Source organism: Acanthisitta chloris, unplaced genomic scaffold (assembly GCF_000695815.1).
Source record: "Acanthisitta chloris isolate BGI_N310 unplaced genomic scaffold, ASM69581v1 scaffold9768, whole genome shotgun sequence".
NCBI classification, from domain to species: domain Eukaryota; kingdom Metazoa; phylum Chordata; class Aves; order Passeriformes; family Acanthisittidae; genus Acanthisitta; species Acanthisitta chloris.
This window is the reverse complement of record NW_008685333.1, coordinates 16,716-27,889: the sequence shown is the minus strand read 5'-3', so window position 1 is coordinate 27,889 and position 11,174 is coordinate 16,716. Positions and strand designations below refer to the sequence as shown.

Sequence of the window (11,174 nt, the reverse complement as noted above, 5' to 3'; positions counted from 1 at the left end):
ACTTCAGTTGAGTCCTTATTTTCACCTTCTTTCTTTTTATCCCATTCTCTCCACTTTGCACTATGCACCCACAGTCCTCAGGATGGAGTTCCCTTAGTTTCTAGGCCATCTTCTCATGAATTACTTCTCATTCATTGCTTCCTTCCCCTTCATCCCATGGCTTTTCCAAATCTTTGGCTTCCTGCTTAATCTTCCCTGCCCAAATTCCTTACTGTCCTTTGTGTTTCTGTTTGTGATGCCACTATGTATCAAGATATGCAGAAATTATCCCAAAATATCTGAATTAATCACCTGCCAAAAATATTAATATGCAGTGGTGCCCAAAATAGAAATTTATTTGTTGCAGATGTCTTCAATGGTCTCATAACACCAGGAAAAAAAAAATCAGCAATGAAAAAAATCTTTTACTTAAGGAATCGCTGCAGGTCATGCTCAATGATTTATATTAATTCAAGGATTTTTCTTGTGGACAAAATGGGTCATGGGAATAGAACTGGGACACAAAGACTTCATTTCTAACAGTCCAGCAGTAACAGGAAAGTCATTGCTATTTGAAGGCTGCTCATGAGCCCAGTGAATTTATTTTTCAATGGGCTTTGGCCAGTTGTTAAAGAACAGTTATTTGCACCCCCTCAATTACTGTGCTAAAAATATTTGTCACTTTTGTGTTGAAAGACTTGAGTGTGGAGCTCATAGCTTAGAGCCGAAATACACTGCAAAGCTGATGTGGATGTTGCCTTACTGCTACCAGCCCAGGGGCAGAGCTGTTATATATTAGGACCACCAGAAGCTGCTATCCCTGGTGAATTCCACAGAGCAATGCATATTTGCACTTCTGGCTTCAGGCAGTACCATCCCAAGTCTGTTATGACTAGTGCTTGTGGTGGATAACCCGTCTTTAAAAAACAAAATAAAAGAAAAAAGGGGACCAAATACACCAGAGCCCATGTTTTATTTATCATTCACTGATAATAACCTTAGGTGAATTATCTCCAGTGTCCATCAGCACAGCTCTATGCTTCTGTGTGATCCCTGACCCCAAACCAGGCTGGCTCTGCAGAGAGGACCAGTTAAGCACTCGTAAAATTATTTTGTTTTTTACATTAATGCATTTTGGGGTTTTTTGAGTGGTGGCCACACCAGATGAAGTAGATCAGAGCTGCTGCCTACAAAGTGGATTCTTGTTAACTGCCAACACTGTGCACCAATTTCAAAATCTTGAACCAGTTGTCTTGTCATTCTGTTCACTTGCCTTACACAGAGTAATGTCCCACCCACATCAATAACTTAGTTAATAAACTGTTTTAAAGACTTAATTGCCAGGGGTATTACCAACCTTTTTTAAAAGGAACAGTTCCAGGCAGAACATTTTAACCATGACTCTGCTATAGTCACAATCATTCCAGTCTGTTTTGTGTTAAATTGAAAGCTGATAAAATAGTTCCATACCAGAAGGGGTCTTGAGCTTGTTTTTCAATGACTTTGTAAAAGAAGAGCTGTATTGCAGACTCTGTGTCAGGCGGGCAAAAAAAGAACAAATCAGGTTGAACAATTATTATTAGATGTTTTAAGTCTTCTAATATTCCTCCTCTCCACCATCATAACAGGGCAGAGTAAGTTGCACAGGCAGGCTGATGGTTCAAGCTGTAAATCAAAGAGGCCGCAGTCCCTGGTCACCTTCAGGTCAGCCTCATATAAGAAGGTACTCTCTGCTTTTTTTCTTCTTCTCTTTTAATAATATGGGTTTTGCAAAATAACTGTGGTAAGATAAATGCGAATTAAGCAGGTAAGTTAAAAGTATGGCATTCAGAAAGAAATGTGAGCTCTGCTGTCTAAAAATTGCTGCAGAGCTTGCACACTCAGAAGTATAAGCAACCTCTGAAATTACATGACTTTTACATGTCTGTAATTTTGCCTGTCTTCTCCTCCTTTCTTTGTGGTGTTCATTAGTTACTCCTCATCTCAAATTACACTATCAGCTATTGGGAAAGACCTTGTGACTTAGGCTTTTTTAAAACATTTCACCTTGCTAGGATTCTACCCGGAGCCTGTATCTTCTGCAGCTTCTAATAAGTATCCATGTAAAGAAATAGCAAAAATAGCTGCATGTCAAAGAGGTTTATCAGATTTACATCAGAAATATTTTAGTATTTCAGTATTTAATATTTTAGTTCAGGTTCTTATAAGGAATTATGCATCAGAAATAAAGTATTAAACTTATCTTCGGTGAGTTGACAATCATCCACATATGAAGACTTGGTTTATGGTTATGGACCATATAAGGGAATTTTTCCTTCAAATAATTTTTTTTTTCATTACCCAAAGCATTTATGAGGCTATTTAGCACAGCTTAGACAGCTTTAGACTATACAAAAAATTTCATTTTGGTTACCCAAACAGAACTGCTTTCAAGGGAGTACAAGAGCTTTGGTTCTGGATCTGCTGTAATGAGGCATGTGCTTTGCTTAATGATCATGGCAGCCATAGAATCTCAATATTGCCCAGCTGTACTACACAGAGTAGATGTAATTACACAGTCAATATACAACAAGAAAAGGATTTCTGTAACACTTAGTAGCGGCACTAGTATGTACTGCAGAACTGCTGCACACAAACCTGGCTCTCTTCCCCTGTCTGATAGCTACAAAGTTTTAGGCAGTGAGGTTGGATGCTTAAAAGATCTTTTCAGTCTTATTCCTGGAACAAACTGGACTTCCTGCAGCCCTGAAAGAATTTCCCAGCATTTCACAGAGGTGGCTTACCCAACACCTCCTCCAACATGTCACCTTCAGGCCTGTTAAGCCCAGAGTGCCTATGGAGGGGAGGATCCTGCCAGCACCCAAAAGGCTGGGTCCATCTGGTGTAGCCTGTCCAGTCACTAAGGCACTTGGCACCTGCAAATAATGAGTAAGAATGAAAAGTCGCCTGTCCAGTCACTAAGGCACTTGGCAGCTGCAAATAATGAGTAAAAATGAAAAGTACCTGTTAATCCCTGAAGGGAAAAGCTGCCACGAAGAATCAAGTTTCCACTGAGTAAGTCAGTGCACACAGGGTGAGAAAGGGGAAAGATTTTTAGAAATGGGAATGGGTGACAGGAAGTTAGGTAGGAGTGAGAGCAGCAAGCAGATGTCACTCCTGCAGCTTCCTGAAGGACAAAATGTGGGTGTCTCTCTTTGTGACAGACAGAACCCCAGGTAATAATGGAGGAGGCTCTTTTCATTCTTTCCAAATGCAATCAAAGTCTGAGGCTGCTCATGGCTGGGATTTTATTTTCTAATGGAACAGGCACTTAAGCAGCCACTATTGCTTTGAGTTGGATGTCTAGTAGAGTAAGGAATTATGAATAATGTCCATAGAGCAGTTTAATTAAAATTAGGGCAATTATTGGGGATTCTTATTTCCTGTAAAATTGCCATTCCATTTGAGCTGTTTCTGTAAGCATTCAGTACAGCACTATTTCTGTTCAGTGACAGCTCTCACTATTCCCACCACCCAGTTCACCAGAGACTGCTGAAAAGGGAGCATGTAAAACCTTCCTAAGACAGACTCCCACCATAGATTTTTCCAATGTGATATACCAAAATACTGTGCCCCCTCCATAAACTGTGGTATTTGTCACATCTATTGCCACAGACCTTTGATAAGAAATATTCCTGTGGCATTACACTATTATTTCTAAAAGCTTTCCTACTGGAGAGCAATGAAATGTTTCTAGGGATTTTTTAATTATTATTACTACAAGTGTAATTATTAGCTTAATGAATTTTATTACTTATTACACTGTTGACAGGCTTTTTCCTGAAGTATATTTGATCTCTTAAAGAATTTGTATTTCGCTTTTAATGTATTTTTCTGAAATTTGCTTAGCTGACAACCATTTTTTGAGGCAGGGGAAACACAACACACTTTTGAATTTTCTTATGTGTACAAAGTTTGGGCTCAATCCTTTAGATGACAGAGTGCTCAGCATTGTGTCACCTAAGCATGGCAGAGAGAGTCCAGATAAACCATCTGCAAATGCATGCGGTTTAAGGAAGATTTAAAAACTAAACATTCCTATCAATCTGCTCTCAATTAGAGGATTAACTTGAACTTAATCTCCTTAACTCCAAATTAAAGGTCATTATCATATGGTCAGTCATAAACTCTTCCCCAGCTTCTTGCTCGCTAAAATTTCTAGTGCATTGCTCCACACCAACCCACGGAGTCTCCCCTGGACACATTTAGTACATGACATCAGTTCTGCTGAAACAAATCTGTGCAATGTGATGCCTGCATCACCATTCTAAAGAGCCCACAATGAATCCAAGTGTATTCCAGTCTATTGCAGCTTGTCATTCCTAGACATCTGAAGCCCTTGGCTCTACTCATTTTATTATTTCTTTAAAACCACAACATTTTTTAGAATTAAAGTGACCCTAGTTTCACCTCTCGAGGTTTAAAAAGTAGTCTGTGATTTTAGGGTAGATTTACAAAGAGGGAAAAAGAAATGCAACATCTGTGGTCACAAATTATTAGCCTTTTTCTGTTTCCCATTTTATTTGATGTAAATTCCTCCCTCACCCCAGTTTTGACCAGTGCAGCCTTTTTATGCAGCTGCAGCAATGAGGTGGTGGCTTCACACTCCTGTGGTGCTAGTTAACCTTTTTGGTCCAGCCTCACAAGCCCTTACAAAGAACTAGCTACTTGTACTTTGTTGGTATCATCTTATCAACAGTCTCTAAACAGGATGCACGTAAATACTGTGGAGGCAAATTTTGCAGCAGTTGCTTGCACTGTGAAGCACTCGCTTGACTAAATACCATCATTTCTAGTTGATCTTGTAGAACTCATTACCAAAAGATAAGAGTACAGTTTTTCTTTATTATCCTCCACCTTCCATCCCATCTACATGCATATGAGGTGTGTATGTATGTGAAACTGGATAGGAACTCACCAACCAAAGCTCAGTGTTGCTTATGAGCTGAAATGCTGGAGCTACTGAAGTAGCTTTAGACATGTTCAGCAGCAGTGAGGAGATTAAATACACAGGACACTAAAAACAGGGAACTGACGCTATATATGCTGAGGCCTCCTAACTTATTTGATTTGTATTTCAGTGATTAAAATGCTAACTCTAAACAAAAAAAATTATCATGTATAGTATAAATTATTCTTACAAATTCTATAGAAAGATTGTTTTATAGGTCATATTTTGCCACAATATGTAAATTAAATGAAATTAATTGTGACATAATTAACTCAATCTGAGCCAAATGCTACCAGTGTATGTGTGTAATTTATGGAGTGATTATGGTATAGGTCAAAGAAGTGGTTTAAAATTCAAAGCAGTCTTATAAGTGATTATGGTGCTTCTGATTCAGCAGAGAAAAAATAATTTTCATTTATTTCATATTGTTTTAAGACCACGATCTCGATCAAGGGACAGTGGTGATGAAAATGAACCAATTCAGGAACGATTCTTCCGGCCTCATTTTCTGCAGGCTCCTGGAGACTTGACTGTTCAAGAAGGAAAACTGTGCAGGATGGACTGCAAGGCAAGTGTCATGCAAAGGGCAGCAGCAACCTTTCGATAGCATTAGCTGACTCAAAAACCACATTGGTTTCTTTTCAAAGCTGTTTTGCCTATTGGCAGTTTCAATGCTGTCAGTAGGTTCATTAATCTCACTGCTTATGAGTGAGTAAGTGGACAATACAAGTTGCCTCCCCTCCAATGAAAGTGCTTCAGGCAAATCTTGGAGCTCACAGTAAACTGATTTATTGAATGCAGCTACACTGGGGTGTGGAGGGAAGCAGCACACACTATAAAGACAGTGTGCTTCTCCATTGTAAGTCCTTTTACTACTTGAGTTTTGAACCCCTGTGAAAGTTTCAAACAATATAACCCTGATTTATGACTTTGCTGAACAGAATTAATTTGGGCTTGGGTGGCTTCTGTTTACTTCATGCTGACCTATTTGGGAGAAGTTATTTGTTCTCAAGCAGTCCCCACAGCAAGTGGCATGGCTTTCAAAAGTACAAGACCTGTTCGTACAGACCAAGCATTAAGTAGTGCAGGTGGTGCTGTGACTAGGTTACACCTAAGTGGAATGGAACTTAAGAGTTCAGTAATTAGTCAGCTAACATCTTTCCATCTGCAGGTTTTCCAACAAGAAGCTAATCTAGAAAGGAGTATCTATCTTCTCATTCCACCTGAAGAGCAAACAATAAAAGAAGACAAAAGGTGTCACGGTGCCTTTTGTTTTGCAATGTATTATTATTTAGCTTCTAGACTATCTATACACTGATCTTTATTCAGTCACACCCATAAGACATCATGGAATTGAGGGAGTTGGCCAGAAAGTAAGTACATTAATACAAATGAGTCAGTGTGTAAATCAGGACAGAATTAGATCTTTAAATCTTTCAGTGCACCTGCAGTAGCAAACAAAAGCAAACTTCTCTGTAGTAACAAGCCAGGACTCCTCCAGTGTTTCATATGGCTAAAACTATCTCCCATTATTCTCTTTACACTCAAGGTTAGTGGATTACCAACTCCAGACTTAAGCTGGCAGCTTAATGGAAGACCAATTCGCCCTGACAGTTCTCACAAAATGCTGGTGCGTGAGAACGGTGTGCACTCCTTGATCATAGAACCAGTCACATCCAGAGATGCTGGAATCTACACATGCATTGCCAGCAATCGAGCTGGGGAAAATACATTCAGCCTGGAGCTCACTGTTGCAGGTAACATCTTCATGCTAAGCTTTCACACTGAGCACTGCCAGGATAGAATGAAACAGGAAAAAGTGAGTGATGTCAAATGAAGTAAGCTGAGGGTTAGGGGGTAAGAAAAGGAAACCTGACAGTAACAGGACTATGGTATATTTATAGATATTTGTTATGTCATGGCATACATTGATGGGCATGTGGTATCTGTGCACACGGTTAAGAAAAGAGGGCTGCTGGCCTGAGGCACAGCTGAGGGCACAAAACAGACTATGTCCCAAGTGGTTTTCTTAATGACAATCTGTGCAGATCTCCACCTACCACTGGGCAGCCAGTGGGATGTGATTTGTACATTTCACAGCATATCAAACTAATGCCATTCCAGACTTCTGGTAGAGCAGTTCCTCCTACAATTAAAGGCCCTTCTTTTATGGAATATGAAGGAGCAGCCAGGTTATCTAGTCTTCATGCTCCACGTTTTGATTCTTTTGGGGAAGAATCAGCTCTTTTAGCACTCACGTTTCCTCTATTAAAACACTGATGTGACTGTTTTTTTTCAGAGGAATCAGGACTAGAGTTTGTGATTAATAAAGACAACATTTTCTTTCAGCAATGCGCTAAAAACAATAATGAAAGATCTCAGTGGCAGGAAATGTAAGACTACACTTTCATAGACTAGTGTCAACATAACTGCAATCTTTATTTTCACAGCTAAGGAAGTACAAAAAGCACCAGTGTTTATAGAGAAGCTACAAAACACAGGCGTGACTGAGGGATTCCCAGTGCGACTGGAGTGCCGAATCTCAGGGGAGCCATCTCCTCAGATATTTTGGAAGAAAGAGAATGAATCACTCACATACAACACTGACCGAGTGAGGTTAGACTAATTTAGAGTAATCTCCCCATGTATAACTTCAATGATTTACATTGTAACAAAAATAAAAACCTAAAAGGTCATGAGAATGTTTTGTGTGAACAGCATTTCATAAATATTAACTAGGGATTGTAATAATATGTGACATTTACTTAAACTTGCAGCCAGCCTGGTGGCTAAGCCAAAAGTAAAATGTTGTTTTCCATCACTGATTTACACAACTACCTTTGCACTTTAAGCAAGTGGAGAAATAGGGTTTTTTTCTTTCAGAAGTAAGACTTACAGAAATTTGCTAGTGAAAAGCAAGGATCCTAAGGAAAACTATCTGCTTGGATTCATAACTCTGATGCACAGTTAAGCAACTACAATTCAAAATTTTATATTCTAAGATCTTCCTCAAGTTTTTTTACCCTTTCTTCAAAAAGTCTGGGTAAGATCTGGTGTCCCTGCTGCTTCAGATGTCTTAATCTGTAATTGTGAAAGAGAAGTTTCTTTATGCATTTTTTCTTCTTAATTTTCAATACAGGATATTAAACTGTCAAATTGTCAAGTATACTCAAGGGTTTATTTTCTACTTGCTAATTGCAGAGGAAGTTCCATATTAATTAAAAATGGACTATAATTAATCTGTAACTGAGATTGGGTCAGTTTATAATGACATTTTAAAATACTTTACACAGTTTGCAATTTAAATAGTATTTTTCTACTTTTCTTTTGATTAGCATGCACCAGGATAACTACGGCTACATTTGCCTGCTTATTCAGGGAGCTACAAAGGAGGATGCTGGCTGGTACACTGTTTCAGCTAAGAATGAGGCTGGGATTGTGTCTTGCACTGCCAGGTTGGATGTTTATAGTAAGTGACGTCAATTTTCATGATCACATTAATCCCCCCAAAAGCAACAGTTCTTCAAGTTTCAGTTTGTTCACAGAATGGTTTACATTGGTCTCTCTTTCTTTTGTTTATAGTTTCTCCTCAATAGTAAACATCCTCTTCAAGACAACAAATGCCCTGTCAAAGTACATTTCACCATCTTTCAGATTCCTAAAGCAAAACAAGCATGCATGCTTTCTGTTTTAAATACAGCTAATTAACAACAGATAACGGCATGACTATATTACATTTGTGGATCATCATTACCATTGCTCTGCTAGCACCTCCCTAACCTCTTGTATTCTTCTGTACATTAGTCTGTAATACACCTGTGACAGCTACCAGAAGTGTCGTAGATGTTTTTACAGCTTTCTGCTTAATTAGTTTATTCCAAAGCAGCTCCTTACATGATCAATGTTTTTTTAAAACAGTCTCTCTTACCCATTTTCTCATTAAAAGGGATAGGGAGGGAGGGGACAAAGGGAGAGACTGGAATGATAAAGGGTGGTTCCTGGCATGGTGGTGGTAGTGGGGATTGTGAATTAGAGATTCTTCAGCATACAAGGGGTGGCAATAGCAACCAGATGGTTTCCCTTTATATAAAAGAAATAACCCCAGAACAAGCCTGTTACTGTAATATGAGTGCACAGAAACAACCCCTTTGCTGTCACCCTTTTCAGTGGCACAAGGGAAAGCAGAAAGCAATGCCAAAAAGTAACAAACACAGAAAGTATTGTTTTTACTACCACAGTTGGAGGTGAAACTAGATGCTGAGGAGAAAAGAAAGCCCAAAGCCCAGAAATGAAACAAACTTACCTTTGCTCTAATGGTTTTCTGCTGCTCAGAAATTAGTATCTCCTTTACAAAGGGTTGATTGAGCATCTGGCATGCTTTGTTGCGAAGCTCAAGAGGGCTAACATTTTTTCTTCCCTTTTTAATCTATAGCTCAGTGGCAACAACCACCTCAGACAACCAAGCCAAAGAAGGTGCGGCCCTCAGCCAGCCGATACGCTGCACTTTGTGACCAAGGACTAGACATCAGAGCAGCTTTCCAGCCAGAAGCAAATCCAGTCCACCTGACAATGCAGCCTGGCCTGGTAGAGAGCGACGATCTGTAGATTCAACTGCCACCTCCAACATTTTCTTTCAAAGCAGAAACACTGAAAGCCATTGCCTTGACCAATGATACTCCTATGTCACTTTATGCAAGGGCAGACACCTTCAAGTACAAAAGATAAACAACAAACACAATAACCATATATTTCTTATTCATTATACCAAATTAGAAGAATAGGTAGATTATTAATAGAAATGTACACATTGCACAACAAATCACGTTCACCAGTTCCTTAACCTACGTTGCTTCATAACCCTTTTCATAGAGGCCAAAATACATGACAGAGACAGATTTTTCAGAAGAGAACACTATTTTTCACTACCTGCCTTTGTAAGCAGTAAGCAGATGCTACACAATCTTAATGATGCAAGATGTATTGTTTGAGGCTGTTAGATCACAAAGAAAATTAGAATGTCTGGTTATCGACAGTTCTAAAATGGCAATGCAGTCTGACAGCTACAATGAACAAGTGCAATATTATAAGAATCAAACAGGAAGAGACTAGGAAGAGGAACATAAGCAAATGCTGTATCTCTGCAAACTGCTTTCTATTCAACAATGACAAAAATAGAGCCTTCCATGCTCTTGGTATGGTATGGACATCGACACCGAACTTCCAATCCAGTTGTATTTCTCCTTTTTGCCATCTAGGAGGAGGAGGCTTACAAACATACAGCAAAGGCAGTCTAAGTACAGGTAATTTAACTTCAAGGTAACAAAGAAGAAAAGCTGACATGTAGTAACATTCTACTCCAGATTACACACGTTGGTAACTAGATGGGGGAAAAAAACTTGTTAGCAGTATGAACCACTGTAGTTACTGCAAGGGGTGGGAGGAGACTGGGCAAGAGGTTGAAACTCTGTGGATTTCCTGAAGGCAGTCTGTAACCACCTAATACCCTCATTCAAGAATCTGAAATTCTAAGGTGAGCTAAAAACTAGGGCGTGTATGTATGGGATGTTTGACTGTTTAAGGCTTGTGTAATACGTATGAGGATTTTAGGAATGTATAGTAAGTGAAAAATGGGTTGAGACTCCAGTATGAATTTAAGTGACAAGTACACACCACAGGTGATAGGCTTGCAGATCTGAGGAAGTAGAAAGTGAAGACAGACAAAAACAACAGCAAATTTGCTCCTTTTTGGTTTTTTTTCTTCTTAACATATCATGTGTCTCTGGTAGATTTTGTTTCCTCCTCCCAACTGTAGGCAAATGACAGCTCTTTTAAATGGTAGAGTCTGTGTGCCATAGGTGAAAAGCCTGAAGGCTACTTTGAGAATGCAAGGCAGCTCCACATCACAGTGGAGCCCCACCTGAGTCACACCTGACTAGGTAGTTTTTAAATTAGAACCAAATTAATTTCAGTTGAAGGGGAGGGAGGGATGGAAGAGCTACTAGAAAAATGAGCATTTGATGGTACGAGCTACGATACTTTGCTAGGAAAGGAAAACACTGTATTCCTTATATGAAGCACATATATGGTATCTTCCATTATTTATAATAAAAGTGTTGAAATCTTTTATCTCAGTTCATTTATTCAGAAGTCCTGTACTTAAGGGTTTGTTTGGTTTTTCGTTTTTTAATTTTGTAATTGTGTACAC

General features: G+C 39.1%; 1 protein-coding gene across 1 annotated transcript in view; it reads left to right on the top strand.

Moving 5' to 3' along the window:
• Window positions 1-10,131, top strand: part of PALLD (palladin, cytoskeletal associated protein) — a 35,025-nt gene extending 24,894 nt beyond the window's left edge. Inside the window, exons 6-11 of the mRNA XM_009079720.1 lie at window positions 1,608-1,702; window positions 5,405-5,537; window positions 6,519-6,726; window positions 7,420-7,585; window positions 8,305-8,438; window positions 9,402-10,131. Coding sequence (XP_009077968.1) covers window positions 1,608-1,702; window positions 5,405-5,537; window positions 6,519-6,726; window positions 7,420-7,585; window positions 8,305-8,438; window positions 9,402-9,574 — 909 coding nt within the window. The 3' untranslated portion in view covers window positions 9,575-10,131. The remainder of the gene's footprint in view (window positions 1-1,607; window positions 1,703-5,404; window positions 5,538-6,518; window positions 6,727-7,419; window positions 7,586-8,304; window positions 8,439-9,401) is intronic.
• Window positions 10,132-11,174: the final 1,043 nt, after the last annotated feature.